This window comes from Curcuma longa, chromosome 11 (genome assembly GCF_044706935.1).
Source record: "Curcuma longa cultivar G26 ecotype Majalengka, Jawa Barat chromosome 11, ITB_CL_G26_1.1, whole genome shotgun sequence".
NCBI classification, from domain to species: Eukaryota; Viridiplantae; Streptophyta; class Magnoliopsida; order Zingiberales; family Zingiberaceae; genus Curcuma; species Curcuma longa.
Window position 1 is genome coordinate 4,477,450 of NC_133871.1, and position 15,694 is coordinate 4,493,143.

Genomic DNA, 15,694 nt, shown 5'->3' on the forward strand with positions numbered 1-15,694 from the left:
TTCAACTTTGAGCTTTTATGAAATTACGAGCCAGTCTTATAGTTTGTTTCTCTTCTATCTCGTTTCTTCCAAATTACATGCCCTTGTGTTTTGGAGTGTGGTCGAGTTTCTCGGTCGAGGGCACTGTTCTTGAAACTCGACGGGTCACTGATTCAACTGATTAATTTGAGAATACGTCGAGGGCACCGAAGGTGAGATAGGTTCTTGGTACTTTGATCGGTTTCAAATATATATATATACTCGGGTTAAAATAAACAGGTATGATGCATATTTATATTCAAATTATGAAATAGTATTACCACTGTTAAATTTAATTTATATCCCTAGCCTACGAAACTCTCATAATCATGCTGCTAATGGTAATTCTTTTTTCTTTAAAAGGAAACTTTTAATGACAAAATTATTCTTATTGTCAACTTGCCAGACGTCTAATGTATGCTCTGTTGTGGGTGTCAATTGCCATCATCCTCATTGTCAACAAACTGTTCGTTAATGGATTTTTGTTCTACTTTTGAATTGATGGATTGTGTTTTCAGTCATGGTTGATCCACAAAGACACTATCTTTGATATCAAGGTTGATCCATAAAAGAGACAGATTCCCTTTTGGCCTAATAGTAGAAACCCAACTAAAGTCTGCTAGCCTAATATACCAGCCACAATATCGTAATCTGTGAAAGATATTTAGGAAATTGAGTTGGTTATTGCAGGATAGGCTTGCTGAAGTAAGGATTGAATCTCGAGGAAGCCAAGGTAATACCCTTCCTTTAGATAGTTCACATAAATAGTCGTAAGACTGGTTGTGTGAGGCTGCTGGGATAATGGATTTCATCTTTGACTGAGGTGAAAGATATTTAGGAAGATCCAATCTTCCTGACATAACAATAGCCATGAAGTAGCTGATGGATCATGTCATGAGACCGGAAGGCTTTGCTTTCAGTTTAAATTTTATCGACTCTAGCCTGAAGGCTTTGCTTTCTCCGGCGGAGGAGATTGAGATTGAAAAGGAAAACAGTCCTTTCTACTGAAAATACATCCTTCATACTGAATAGCAAAAAGAACTACCATGGCTGTGAAAAGAGAATGCAAACAAGGTTTCATTTATCTGTTTCATTTTGGTACATCGAAAGCTGATGAAAGATAAGACCTTTAGTTCTCATGCACCTCATGATCACTATACAATTCCATGGAGAAAAGAAAGGGGGAAAAAAGACGAGAAAGAAAACACAGACAACATTTTTGTAATTCAGTACTCATTGACAGGTTCAATATCCTTGAGAAGGCCAACAATCTGCTGCATGGAAGGCCTCTTTGATGGCAGCTCAGCTGTGCACAAGTAAGCTATCCTTAATGCCTCCTCCATTTGTTTCTCTGATCCTGTCTCCCTAATCTTTGGATCAATTAAGCTTGAGAGTTCATTTCTTTTCACCAATGCTCTTGCCCAGCTGACCAATGTATGGCTCTTCCCTTCTTCAGCATAGTCGTCTCCGATCGGCTTCTTCCCTGTAGTAAGCTCAAACAACACAACCCCGAAGCCATAGACATCGGATTTTATAGTCGCCGATGCATTTTCCGCTTCCGAAAATTCTGGAGGAGCATAACCTGATGGCCCCTGTGAAGCATCATTCTCTGTTGCAGTGCCCTCGATGATGTTCGACAGTCCAGAATCAGCTAACCTAGGATCCATTGCTGAATCTAGATAAATGCTACTTGCTTTTACATCTGCGTGAACTATCTGAGGGAAGCATCCATGGTGGAGGAATGCCAGTGCCCTTGCAGTGCCCAATGCAATGCTGTGTCTGAAACTCCAGCTGGTGGTTCCTTCAGCTGCTGCATCATCAGTAGTCCAGTCTTCAATCGATTGCACGCCTAACGGTAAGTCGTGAAGTAGGCTCTGCAAGTTTCCATTCTCCATATAATCATATATGACAATCCTTTGTCCTCCAGCCAGGCAATAGCCAGTTAAGGGCACCAAGTTAGGGTGCTTGATCTGGCCAAGCCTCTCTAGCTCCTTTACAGCATCCTCATCTGAAATTGTCGATCGATGAAGCAAAACCTTCATGGCAACATGGATGCCTCCAGGTAATAAACCTCTGTACACTGGCCCAAACCTCCCTTCTGCCAACAAGGTTTCTCTATCAAAATTGTTAGTCACATTCAAGAGGTCAGCAAATGTAAAATTCAGCAATGGCTTCTCAAAGATGACAACGGGGACCGATGTCGTGTGCTTGACATTGGCAACCCAAGTCGTCGCATCAGTATGGAAGCGGAAGGGGCCTGAGACATTCTTCTCCTCTCTGTGAGATATTTGCTTAACCGCCCAGAAGCTGGGCCTCTTTCTGCAACTAAGCACAAACCAGATCGACCCTGCTGCGAGCAAGAACAGTGGAAGTGCTATTGCCAATCCTAGCTTCAGATTCCTATCTTTGCTTCCCTTCGATCTAATCCAATCCGGATTCACTGCAATTGGGCAGTGATTTTGTGATCCGATGAAGGATGATTGGATCACTTGGAACGAGAAGTTCTGGCCGCAATAAGTAAGGTTGTTGTAGGAGAAGTTGAACGTCTCCATGCTGAGTAACTTTCGTCGCAATGAGATCGGTATCTCGCCGGTGAGATTGTTCACTGAAAGGTCTATCACTTGCAGGTTTTCAGTGCTCAGGTCAGGAATGCGGCCATCGATGTGATTCTGTGAAATATCTAACACCTTCAGCTCATGCAACTGAGAGATCCTGGTCGGAATCTGGCCATCGAGATTACTCTTCGACAAGTTCAGATATTCTAGTGCAGGAGGCAGTCTCATGAGATCAAATTTTTGGGCAGAGAATTCATTGAATGCAAGGTTAAGGTGTTTCAGTGATTGAAGTTGATTCACGAGATCAGTGAAAAAACCTTCACTGAGTTCATTCATGGACAAGTCGAGATGAACTAAAGAAGACCAATGATAAGCCTGGGAGATGTTGCCATTGAAATGGTTACCTGAGAGATCGAGGTAGGTGAGAGAATCCAAGCTTGATAAATCTGGTAGGCCTCCATTGATCTGGTTATCTGAAAGAACCAAAGTGCTTAGGTTTTTGAAGGCGGAGCCAAATCGAGCGGGAAGACTCCTATTTAGCTTGTTGCTGGAGAGGTCGATAGAGACCAAAGAGATGCATTGGAGAAAAGCTTCTGGAATGCCGCTCTCCAACGAGTTCCTGCTGAGATTGAGAACTTTCAACCTGGAAAGCGCGCTGATCTGCGCTGGGACCTCGCCGGAGAACCCGTTGCCGGAAAGGTCGAGGCTTTCCATCCGATTGAAGTTGCCGATGTAGGGCGGAAGCAGCCCCGTGAGATTATTGGAAGAGAGGTTGAGCCTGGCGAGTTCGCCCAATTCCGCCAAATCCATAGGGAGGGCAGTGATGGCGTTCCTGCTCAGATCCAGGGATTGTAGCGCCCTGAGCTTCCCGATGGTGGTTTCGCTGATCGGACCGGCGAATTGTAATCCAGGAACCTCCAGTGCGATCACCCTCCTCTCCGCCCCCGCGCTGCCGCCGCTGTCGCAGATGATCCCTCTCCACGAGCAGACGTCGGAAGAATTGCCGGTTCTGGAGGAAGGCTGCACTCGCATCTCCCGGAAGAACTCAAAGACGTAGAAGGCGTCCGTGTTCGCCGGCGGCGGCGACTGCGGCCAAGAACGCCGCAGCAGCAAGAAAAAGGACAGGTAGAAAGCAAAGAACCCCACGCCGCCCATCGGATGGAAATGGATCTGAAAGCCTAGGAACAGCGAGCCAACCGAAAGGCGCGGCCTTTATCTCCTCCCTCCCTCCTCGCCTCCATCCACCATCTCTGCAACACTCGTACTTGGTCCAACACAAAGGCACACGTTAGGAAGATGATTAGGGACGATCAACGAGCTCCTCTATGCATCAAAGGCTCCATTTTTAAGCATCATTCGGGTCCCGATCCACCACGCCACAGCTTTGAGCTTGGAAAAAAACGGCCTTTTTTGAGCTTTTGAGCAGGGCGCGGCGCGTGTGAGTTCAAAGGTTGCTCGACATGGATGCCAACGCAAAGGAACAGCTTTCGTGCTGTTTCACGAGAGAGAGAGTAATGAATTGCGGTGGTTGTGGTGATAATGGCGGAATTGATGAGCAAGGCTTCTGATTCTGCTGCTTGCTTAATTGCAGAGAACGGAGAAGAAGGAAGGACGACGCATTCATAGAACAGAGGAAGCAGAAAAATCCAACTCCGTACTCAACTTCATGGATTGAAAATTAGGATTTTTATGGTTTTTAAATGTGTTAGCTGAGCAAGTTGATGGAGAAGAACGGAGATTAGGACAAACAAATCCAAACTCCAAAAAGTCCACCATTCTGTGCGGCCGGTAATTGCCAAAAATTAAAATGATGAACAAGACAAAATAAATTTAGATAATAGTAAAAATAATTATAATTGATCTATATATCTATATTGACAGTGATGTAATACTTAATAGATTGTGACAGTGAGTTTAATCAGTTCCAAAGCACATAAACTAGTACATATGCAATGCAAAACCAGGTAATACACAGTGATCAAAGTAATAATTGAAGAGATTTAAAGAGTTAATTAATTATAGTTGTTAATAGATCATTGAGATTGAGGCATAAACTGGTAACTTCTGGTGTCTGGTCAACTGTCTGACTTCGGCAGCATGTTCAGAGTTGAATAGTTCAGCTTCTGCTATAAATACCAATAGAAGATGACCACTTCCAGCCTGATTACATATATTGGTATATAGATTTCTCAATCATGTCCAGTTTTTATTTTTCTTCCTTTATTTATGTTTCGATTAAATACCGTGGATGGTCAATCCATCAGTCAACGAACAATCTAATATGGGCAACCTTCGAGTCAAGCAAGGGAGCAGGAGCTAATCCGAACCTGAAACACATTTCAAAGAGGAGGTTAGATTGGCACCGAAAAATCCCGACAAGTCACTCCGACGCTCAAGTTAGGGTTCTGGAGAAGAAGAGGATGGAAAGAAGACAATGCTAGTAGAATTTTCAGAAATGAACCTCGAATATAGTGATGGACTAGTCCTTTTATAATCTGTTCTGACCCCCTCCACATAAGATAAGATAACGTCCCTATAGCCGCCTGCAAAAGAGGAGATCCCCTCCGACAATTATTCTCTTTTAGCCTTAGGCGCAGAAAAAAGAGTATAAGAGGGGACTAAGTTAGACAATCTTGTATTCCTTTTGACATTATGCACATAAAAGAGAGGTATCAGAGGGGACCAAGTCTGATAATTTTGTATTCCTTTTAGTCTTATGTGCAGAAAGAGAAGTATTTGAGGAGACCAGACCTGTAACCCCGTTGGTACGTTCTGAGGCGGCTGCCTGCCTGTAAGAATATTCACCTTCTCTTTTGATTGATTATATATTTTCTTCTGGTTGATTACGTAATATGTTGGTATGTTGAAGGCCTGAAAAGGTGACCCTGGATGAGACGGAGCGAGGTGGAGTGATCGAGATGAGATGTCTGAGGTGGTCAAGACGAAACTGGCTGAGGCGAGACGCCTGAAGTGGTTGAGACGAGGCTAGTCAAGACGAGATGATCGAAATGGCTGAGACGAGACTGCTGAGATGAGATGTCTGAAATGGTCAAGACGAGCTTGATCGAGATGAGACGTCTAAAATAGTTGAGGCGAGACTGACCGAGATGAGATGACTAAAGTGGTCGAGACGAGGTTGACCGACGAGGCTGACCGAAACGAAACATCTGAAGTCACTGAGATGAGCCTGGCCGAGACGAGACGTTTAAAAGGGGTCGAGACAAAGTGGGTTGAGATAGCTTTGGGAATCCAAATCAAATCTAGGGCTGAATCCTGCAATTTGAGTTTGAGGTGATTATAACCGTCAAGTTGGGTTAGGCCCGCCGGGTTGGCCCGCCCCGCCAAGAAATTTAGACGGGTTGGGTTGAAATTTTATCAACCCATTTTAAGATGGGTTGAGGTGGGTTGGCCCGCCTAGGCCCGCGACCCACATGGGTTAACCCGCGGCAGGCTTGGATTGGCCCGCGGGTTGAGAAAGTTTATTTATTTATTTTAAATTTTAAAATTAAAGTATAAAACTTAATGAATTAGTGGGTTTCATTTATTTAAAATACAATTTAAACTTAGAAATTATAATTCAAACTTAAAACTTTCAACTTAATCAATTTAAATTATACTTCAAACTTAAAATTTTTAATATTTTTAATATTTTTTTATTTTTTAACAGGCCCGCGGGTTAGCCCGTCTAACCCACGGCCCGCCTTGAGTTGGATTGGGTTGGAGATTTCCCAATCTGTCAAATTGGTAGGTTAACCCGCCCCGGCCCGTCATATGATGGGTCCGCTATGAGATAGCCCACCCCGCCATGGATTGACCCGTTTGATAGCTCTAGAGGTGATGGACATTCTCCTCTAGCGGGGTGACGTTTTACCACATCAGCTAAAACCTTGGCCTTTGCGCGGCTTCTAATGTCCATCGTGTTGCCACATCGATTCAGACCTTAACCTCCGCATGACTTGTAATGTCCGTCGTGACACCCGCATCAATTTTAAAAAAAAAATCACATACTATTTGTTCAATTATCCCCCTTTATTCCAAACCCTTGCGACATAAACAACAATCCGTGATCAGTTCTTCCTCAAACCTTTTTTCCCCCAACCCTAAACAGCAACATTTTTTTTCCTTCAGATAATTATTTGCAAAAGCAAATCACGACAACAAAAGATATCACCAGAAACAGAGCACGTTATTCAACCTTTTGGCTGAATTTTCTGACAAGTTGTCGAACGGACAAAAAACAGAATCTCCTCCCCCACTAGATTGAACTGTTGATATCAAATCATTGAAGCAATTCAAAATCGAAACTTGAAGTTTTGGTGAATGCAATGACTTAACAGAGGTGAAACGAGTACAACAATGGAGGGATGATGACAAACTGAAGAGTGACACAACACTGCTAATAGCTGAGCATGCATCAAATGAAGTAAAGCTCTTACAGGGCTGTTAATGGCGGACGAGAACAAGGATGAACAATTACAGTGCAATATATAACACGTACGGTCAGATCGCAGCAGTTTGTTCATCGGATGATGAGGTCCAGATGATGTCTTGCAGCGCCGGCCGGAGCTCGTCGCTGCAGAAGGTCTCGTACTCAGACGCGTCGCCGCCGTCCCGACGAACGGCCACGACGAGCACCGACGGCGCCACCGTGAAGATCTCTGCGGCCACCGCCAGCTTCCCCTTCCGGCCCCGCTGCTCGCCTTCCAACCTCACCCCCGACGCGCAGCTCTTCGTCACCCGGTACTTCCCCGCCGCCAAGCCTTCCAGTCTCGACACCACGCCTCTCGCCGGCTCCCTCGTCACGAACCGCAAGATCTCCTCTTCCCGCGACTTGCCGCCGACGAAGAGCCGCGAGAGGTCGAAACCCTCGGAGAAGGATATCAGGTGGAAGGCGTTTAGCCTTTCGGGCTCTTCCCCGTCTCTCTTTGCGCGCTCTTTATCGCTGGTTTCCTCCGCCTCCGAAGCGGCGGCCGAAGCCGGAGGAGCGGAAAGAGATCTGGTGATCGTCGATTTCTTGAACCATGGAGTTTCGGTGAGCTGTTCGACCGTGATTCTTGTCTTGGGATTTGGGTCGAGCAGCTTGGTGATGAGTCGTCGGGCGTCCGACGAAAACCACGGTGGGCACTGGAAGTCCCCTCGGCGGGTCTTCTTGTACATGGAGAGGATGTTCTCGTCCTGGAAGGGAAGGAATCCGGCGAGGAGGACGAAGAGAATGACGCCGCAGGACCAGAGGTCGGCCTTCTCCCCATCGTAGCCCTTTTTCCCGACCACCTCAGGCGCGACGTACGCCGGCGTGCCGCAGGCGGTGTGGAAGAGGCCGTCGGGGCGGACGTGCTCGGCGAAGGCGCTGAGTCCGAAGTCGGCTATCTTGAGGTTGCCCTGCTCGTCGAGGAGGAGGTTCTCCAGCTTGAGATCGCGGTGGTAGACGCCGCGCCCATGACAGAAGTCCACGGTGCAAACGAGCTGGCGGAAGTAGTGCCGGGCGGCGTCCTCGCGTAAGCGACCTGAGCGGGCCACCTTGGAGAACAGCTCCCCGCCGCGGACCAGCTCCATGGCGAAGTAGATCTTGGTGCGCGTCGCCATCACCTCATGGAGCTCCACGATGTTGGGGTGGCCAACCATCTTCATCACCGAGATCTCGCGCTTCACCTGCTCCATCATCCCCACCCGGATCACCTTCTCCTTCCCCACCACCTTGATGGCGACGCCCTTTCCGGTGAGGAGATTCCGCGCCAGGTGCACCTTCGCGAAGGTACCCTGCCCGATCACCCTCCCTATCTCATACTTCCCATGAAGAACACTCCGTCCTTCCCCTGACACCGCCGGAGATGGTACTTCCTCCATTTCGATCTACAAAAATCAGTTTTTTTTTTTTTTTTTTCTTTGAAGAATGTTGGGAAACAAGCGTGATCGTCTAAGAAGAATGAAGGGACTGCTTCGAACGGCGCCGAGCTGCTGATCTACCCGTCCTCGACGTGTTTCCGGTGGCACGATCGGCTGGCAGCGTGCTTGCTCTGCTTCCGGCCGCCCCAGAGCTCAGAGCAGAATATCCGCATCATCCTTCCGCATCACCTACCGGATCACCACCATTCGACCCTCGGGCCACCTACTTCATCGCCGGGAAGAACACCGCCACCGCGGCGTCCATGGTTGCACCCGCAAGGTTCAAATAGCGGCCAACAGATCCCGAAAAGACAAATATGCCCCTCAGTCGCTTCGGTGCCGAACGGCGGTGTATGCATCGATTACCAATTTCAACCTTCGGATGGAGATCGTACGGTTGAAAGAAGGACAATAGGTTGGCCGAAAGGCACGGTTTAGGTTGGCGCTTCCTCGTACGATCTTGTCCGTCCGATGTGTCGGCCTGCTTGCGGCCCACATCAGTATCTATCACCCTTTCCTCGTAAGAACAATTATATTCAACTAAAAGCATATTATCTACATACTTTAATGTGAATAATCCTCCCTCTCGTTAATTATTACCACAATATGTAGTTAATTAACCTAAAAACGACAGTAATCTAGTCAGAATTATAGCCAGCTAGCCAATGATGTGTCGACAGACACCAGTGTTTTGGGTAGTACTTTCATGAATCCTGAGACAGTGATGGGATGGATGGCTAGTTTGTGAGCATTATTGTTGAAGAGGACAGACGTGGAAGGAAGGAATCAGTATCATCAAAAATCACATGTTAGATATTGAGGCCAAACTCTTTTCAGTGTTTGGTCCTTTTGTGGGCCCATAAGCACTATTTCTTCTGTCAAAAGATAAAATTTATCATCTTATTAATTTTATATGATCGATTCTGTGAAGAGGTAAATCGGTTTTGTTAATTTTACAATTAACAACGATAGAAAAAAATATTATTCGACTTCACTGAAATTCGAACCCTCGTCCTCTTTTACAATTTTGAGCCCATAAACACTACTTGATCAGAGCACTAGTGTATACGTACATATACATGCATGTCGATCGACTGTTAAGCATCGACGTCATGGCTGACAGAACTATACATTGCAGCAGCGGCATGCAGCATGCAGCATGCAGGGCTCTGAGTTCTTATTCACTATTAATTAACATCGTATATTACTAAAGATTAGATTAATTTTAATCCCAATTTAAGGTGATATCAAACAAAATATTACCTCATCTGGTTGGCTAAAGAAGATAAAACAAAACTGAAGAGATTCCCATGTCTCCCTCTTGTTTCGAGCAAGAGAAGATGGGGCACTAAGTTTAATTTGTTTACTGCATTATTGGCTCATGCAATCACATTGGGAATCTTCTTTTTCTTCTTCCCCACACTGAAAGATCCAATATGATATGAGAACATCTACTAGTCAGAGTTCGATCTCACCGGATGCTTAAGAAACTAGCTAGCCTAACCATGACCCAATCGAATTATTGTTGCAAAAATTCTATATATATTTGAGACAATGTAGTTCTTAGGATGGACAAGGTTGTTTGGGCTTGATCATAATGCGCCATAGGGCCCATTGGGCTATTCTTGGGCTCGATATAACATACAAAATCTAAAAACAATGAAAATGCATTTAATTTTGACCAAATCCACGCATGTGTATACCTAACCTTGAATTCTCTATTTGTAACTTTTTCTTAAGTCTTTCACCATACCTTAATACTGAAAATTCTCTAAAGAATTCTAATACAAAATTTATTTAACATTAATTTTTGGGACTTTTACGAGTCTAACCATATTATAAGTTGTTGAATTTGGATCTTGTATAGTCATTTGTTACTTATGATCAAAACTTATTGAAGGGCACATTGTTCGATACGAATTAGGAAAAATATATTCAAGGGATTCTCTTAAGTATAACCATATCCTCCAATCTTGACTCCATACCTTTTTTAGTCCGTTGTGCGTTTTTGAAAAAATTTAGCTTTTCCCAAAAGAGACAAATGTAATTTAAAAATCTTATAAAATGTAACCACCCTTTTTTTCGAGATTTTAAATGTGTTTTAGGGTACACTGAGGGTATTTTGTAAATTTAAAATTAAAGTATGGTACACAATTTAGGTATTTGTGAAAGTTAAGCGCGGAAAATACCAAAAACAATTATTAGATTTAATTGTGTTTCTTTTGTGCTAATTATAATTGTTTGAATTGATAAAGAGTGAGTTGCAAATTCAAAGGAGTCTTTGAACATTCTTTTATTGTCGTTAGCCTCTCAATTAGCTTAAAAGAAAAAGATATATAAGATTGTCCCACAATTAGGTAACAAATTAAGTATACAATATTGCATAGATTATAAGACTAGTTGACTAGTACAATACAATTAAAAATTACTAGGAGATAAAAATAGATTGAAATCAAATTAGTGATACAACGTTTCATACAAGTCCGTAGCTGCCAGAGAAGATCTATGAGTTGACCCTGAATATACAGTTTGTTGTTTTTGTGATATCAATGTGGTGTGTATTTTGTGTCACAGTCCTGCTGCCACAGTTGAAGATCTAACAGTTTGCTTGAACTCTTGTATAGATCCATTAATTTAAAATCAAATGCTTGCCGAGGGTGATCTAGATTCTTGTTTCTTCGATCTGAACATCAAATAAACAAATCTGATGCTGCATATTTATATTTCAAATTATGAAATAGTATACCACTATAAAATTAATCTTCACAGGAATTCTTGATAACCAAGATGATCCGATGCAACTTATTTTAAGCAGTTGATATTCGTGAAGCAACAATATTTGCTGGTAAACTATACACTAGATGTCAACATCCCTTGACAGAATCTCAAATTGATGTAGGGCTTAGACATGTCAAAAAAAGGTCCCCATCAAAAAATTTATAAAGCTGTATAGTCTGGTCCAAATTTGCTACAAAAGAAGGTGATCTTTATGTATCACAGAATGTTCGTCTCGCTAAGAGTAAGAAGCTCTACGTCTTTTACATATATCTTGGAGGTGGAGGAGGAGGATGCGATTTAGCCATTCCAACCCATGCAGCAATTCCTATCCCAAGAATTACCCAGCCAAGTACGTCATACTTCAGACCACTCTCCTCCTTCTTGGGCGCCTGAAAATTAGGAGCAGAATTAGAAATGAGATTCCTTGTGCAACGCATCTAATATATCAATACAAACCAGAAAATAGATGCGCTAAAAGCATAGTGGATTTGGAAGTACAATATCTAAACCAAATCCTAACAACAAGTCCTTATCTATATCCAATGATTTTCTGGTTATTTATAAGTCACCATCGAAGCTTTTGCCATTCAGCATTCATGCCTTGTTGGGGATCATCTTTTGAAGTAGTTTGATGCATCTATGATCAAATTAAATGGTTGCAGCTCTTTTAAATGGGATGATTCTCACTGTTTTAAGTAAGCACGGAATAATGGCTAAAAGAGGATAAAATATAGACGAAGTAATATGTTCAGCCACGACAATATATGACCATCCGGAGGTGTTGCCAACTGAGATAAAACTGATTGTTTTTCTCAGGACATGCAGCAGCAAGTAAAATCATAATGCAAAAACCTATTTTTCTCTCAGATCTTTCATATTAAGAAACAGAGAAGCCACTAATGGGCAAAACCATCTTATTCAGTCTAAACTGAAGTTAGAAGTTTATGATACTTTTGTTCTAGTCCTTGGTTTAGACAAACATTCCTGGTGCAAGCAGTACTGCAATTAAGTGTGCCAAGAAAAACAGGGAAGAGCCTAGTTGCATGGTGTCTGGTGCCAATCCACAAGCATACTCAGGAAGGAATTATAGATGATAGTTGTTACTATAGTTCACAGCACATCAACAATCAATCGATACAGTAGTTGAAGCTATCTGACATTTAAAGGTCTTTTAAAGAATAAAAGTTCTAAGAAAAATGCCTTGGTTTCATGCTCAAATATGGAGTAATCAAAAACTAATAAATATTCAAAACCAAAAATGAATTCCTTGACGATGCCTATAACAAGATAATAAAAGATAAATCAATTGAGAATTTCAATAGAAACAAGAAAAACATATCTGAGTGCAAATATTCAGACAGGCTTAAGTTTGTTTGGAACTTCCATCAAAAGCTTGACATTACCTTCTTTCTGAAAGGAGAAACTGTCTCCTGGGAAGCCTGTTGATTAGCCATATGAAATTGGATTTCTTTGTGCAACTCAGGTGCCTGAGGAAGAGATCTAAAAGTCTCAAGAAAGATTCTGAGATATTACTGATCATCTCATATATCATGGAAAATAGGACTTCACTATAACATGTAAGCAAACCAATATGTTATTTTCGTTATATATATATAGACACACACATAAAATACTTGCTACAGTAAAACATTGACATCAATTTAGTTAAAGAAGGCTATGGATGCTAATTCAGTTTGGTAAAATCTCAGCAAGTGCCACCTTTAACAGAAGTTTACAGTGCAATAACACATTTGATACAACCACACAACTAGAAGCACAAGTCAAACAAAATCATTTTCTGGATGCTCAACTGTCTCAGTCCAACATTTAGCACAACACATCATAGTTACTAGGAGCTTTTACAAGGTCATTCTACTACGAAATTAGTTGCTGCAAAGCAAGTAAAACCTTGAAGCCTAAACATATGGACCTACAACTTACCTGGCTTATCGAACCCAGTACCTTCAGATACATCTCATTTCCAGGGTCCTAGAAGAATCAGAGAAGTCAAAGAACGAAATGCATTGACCATGTTGAGGAGAAAGAAGTGAGCAGGACCTCTTTTGAGGAAGAGAGTTACCAATTTCACAGCCTGCTCGAAGCACTGAGCTGCCTTGTCAAAGCATCCCAAAGAAACCTGTTTATTAGGGGTGAAGAACCCTTGCTGAATATGGGCATTCCCCAATATGAATAGTGTGGCATGCCTTTCAGGATCCACCTCCAAGGCTTGTTCCAGTTTCATTATGGCTTCTGCAACAAAAATAAAAAATAAAAAATACGAGGGATCATCAATCATATTGATATACAGAAACACACGATCAACTAAACTTCCAAAGCTGCGATTTCTTTTATCATTATTGTTATTATTTATCAAAACACGGCTCGAATGCATAAATAAGAACCTTTAATCATATCCTCGGGGGTTTTCTGAAACGATGCTAGATTCAGAAGCGCATTCCCCCACTTCGTGAGATTCTAAAAAGAACAGTCGAATCAGGAAAGAACACGAAGAAAAAGGACAAATTAGCGATGCGATTTCGACAGAAAGGACAGAGGAGGTGGGGAACTCACATCGGCATCACGGGGGTCGGCGGTGCAGGCCAACTCGGCGGCCTGGCGCTCCTTCTCGAACACCAACCGATCGAGATCGCTCAGCTGTAAATCCATGGATCGCAACCAACTCCTTCGCGATCCTCCCCTTTCTCTTCTTCGACTGCGAGCGTCGGAGAGTGTAAAAGGCAGGCAACCGTATGGTTTACAGTGGGCGCAGCCCAAAAATCTAAATGGGCCGTGTCCGGACCTTGCCATATATGGAATAGACATATCCAAGTAATTACTTGAAATATTATTTATTTAACTTTTTTTACCCCTTTTGTTACATCACAAGCAACTTCCAACCTTCGTCAACTCCTACACTTGTATTTGATTCCAAAAGAGGAAACTTTTCTCTCAACAGGCAGCGACGCGTAGTTCTTCCACTCTCGAGCAAGAGCCCTCGCAGCGCCCAAATCGCCCGCCGTGCCGTTGCAGCACCACCCCGCTCTCGCTGCGACAACCTTGCTCAGGTCGACGCCGCGCCGGCAAAAATCGCCGAAGTAATCAGTGTCGAGAAACTGCAGCTTCAGACGGAATCGACCGGCGCCTTCGCGCACCGCTCTGGTCAAAACCGTCCGGCGATCTCCGCCGACGTACCGCATCGCGGCGAATCGCCAAGACCTGAAGAATTCAATCGATTGGGTGCAGGACAGCACGTACATGAAAGCTCCGTTGGGCGAATTCTCAAGCGACTGCTCTCCTCTGTAAAAGTCCGTGGCTAAAATCACTTGAGGAAGGACGTTGAAATGACGCAGGGGATTTCGAAACCACACCACGTCCAAATCCTACGAGGCAACGATCGACTTTGTTTGGGAGGAAAGACACAGATAAATTAAACTCAGTTTAAGATTGATTTACCGTGTATATGAAATTGTAGCCGAGCTGTAGAACTGCTTTGGAGAACTCAATTTGACTCTTCATCATCGTCGTCTCTCTGTTTTCTCTGCTCTCAAAGTTGTTCGTGTGGTCGGGGAAATAGCAGTGCAAGTTCAGGGACTCGCAGTGCTCGAGAGCCCCTCGGTCCAGTGCCAAAACCACCATGTGATTCAGCAGACTGCTTGTTCCATGCCCCACTTCGAAGCTCTCAGTGAACAGATCGAAGATTGCATTTTGTGCTTCATTTAGCATGGCGATTATCACCGTGTTATCCTTTCTCGCAGCGCTTCTCAATAATCTCTTCAAGTCTCGTGTCTGTTTATCCTGCAATAATCACGAATACACAAAAATCTATTAACTGATCTGAGAAAATTAGAGAGATAGCTGCTAGAGAATAGATTACCTTTTGCAAAAAGCTTGCTGGATTTGAGGAGGACTGTGAAATGATCAAAGTAAAGGATACGATAAGAACCAGAAGAATGAAAAGAAGAAGAATAATGTTATATATTTTTCTCATGTTGGAGGAGGGAAGAAGAAGAAGAAGAAGAAGAAGAGAGAGTATATGGTAAATCAACGCAGGATAAGAAGATAAATAGCAAATCTAGAGAGAGTTTATGGTAAGATATCTCGAAAGATTTGCTTGCGAAGCAAGTCGAATTTTACTTTTTTTAAAAAATATATATAAATATTATTCCGAACTATAATTTATAGTTGGATATCAAACAACTAGAACAGGAATTCGATCCAGCATCTCCTTGCCAATAATTGAGATTAAGAAAATTTGCCACTATGGTGAATTCTATTGATTAGTTAAACATTAATTTGGATGAAACTATTGAAAAAAATAGTTTTTAATCTGTAAATAAAAAATATATACAAAATTATGGAATGTATACTGTATACACCACTTGCTATAAGTCATCCGTCAAAATAATATTATATGTATAACAACTAATAAAATATTTTTTTATTGGATTTATGTGCGTTAG

General features: G+C 42.8%; 4 protein-coding genes across 4 annotated transcripts; all 4 read right to left on the reverse strand.

Moving 5' to 3' along the window:
- Positions 1–1,072: 1,072 nt before the first annotated feature.
- LOC141839522 (putative LRR receptor-like serine/threonine-protein kinase At2g24230) lies at positions 1,073–4,200 on the reverse strand. Its single transcript, XM_074727278.1, has one exon. The coding sequence runs from the start codon at positions 3,726–3,728 to the stop codon at positions 1,245–1,247; it is 2,484 nt and encodes an 827-aa protein (XP_074583379.1). The 5' UTR covers positions 3,729–4,200; the 3' UTR covers positions 1,073–1,244.
- A 2,602-nt stretch (positions 4,201–6,802) lies between these two features.
- Positions 6,803–8,694, reverse strand: LOC141838380 (CBL-interacting protein kinase 6-like). The gene has a single exon (XM_074725827.1). The coding sequence runs from the start codon at positions 8,415–8,417 to the stop codon at positions 7,074–7,076; it is 1,344 nt and encodes a 447-aa protein (XP_074581928.1). The 5' UTR covers positions 8,418–8,694; the 3' UTR covers positions 6,803–7,073.
- Positions 8,695–11,369: 2,675 nt separating this feature from the next.
- Positions 11,370–13,969, reverse strand: LOC141838382 (mitochondrial import receptor subunit TOM20-like). The gene is made up of 6 exons (XM_074725830.1): positions 13,806–13,969; positions 13,637–13,709; positions 13,315–13,484; positions 13,176–13,223; positions 12,638–12,721; positions 11,370–11,623 (listed from the first exon to the last, which is right to left on the reverse strand). Exons 1-6 carry the CDS (start codon positions 13,899–13,901, stop codon positions 11,495–11,497), a joined length of 600 nt encoding a protein of 199 aa, XP_074581931.1. The 5' UTR covers positions 13,902–13,969; the 3' UTR covers positions 11,370–11,494.
- A 168-nt stretch (positions 13,970–14,137) lies between these two features.
- On the reverse strand, positions 14,138–15,222 carry LOC141838381 (uncharacterized protein At4g15970-like). The gene is made up of 3 exons (XM_074725829.1): positions 15,109–15,222; positions 14,688–15,029; positions 14,138–14,614 (listed from the first exon to the last, which is right to left on the reverse strand). Exons 1-3 carry the CDS (start codon positions 15,220–15,222, stop codon positions 14,138–14,140), a joined length of 933 nt encoding a protein of 310 aa, XP_074581930.1.
- Positions 15,223–15,694: the final 472 nt, after the last annotated feature.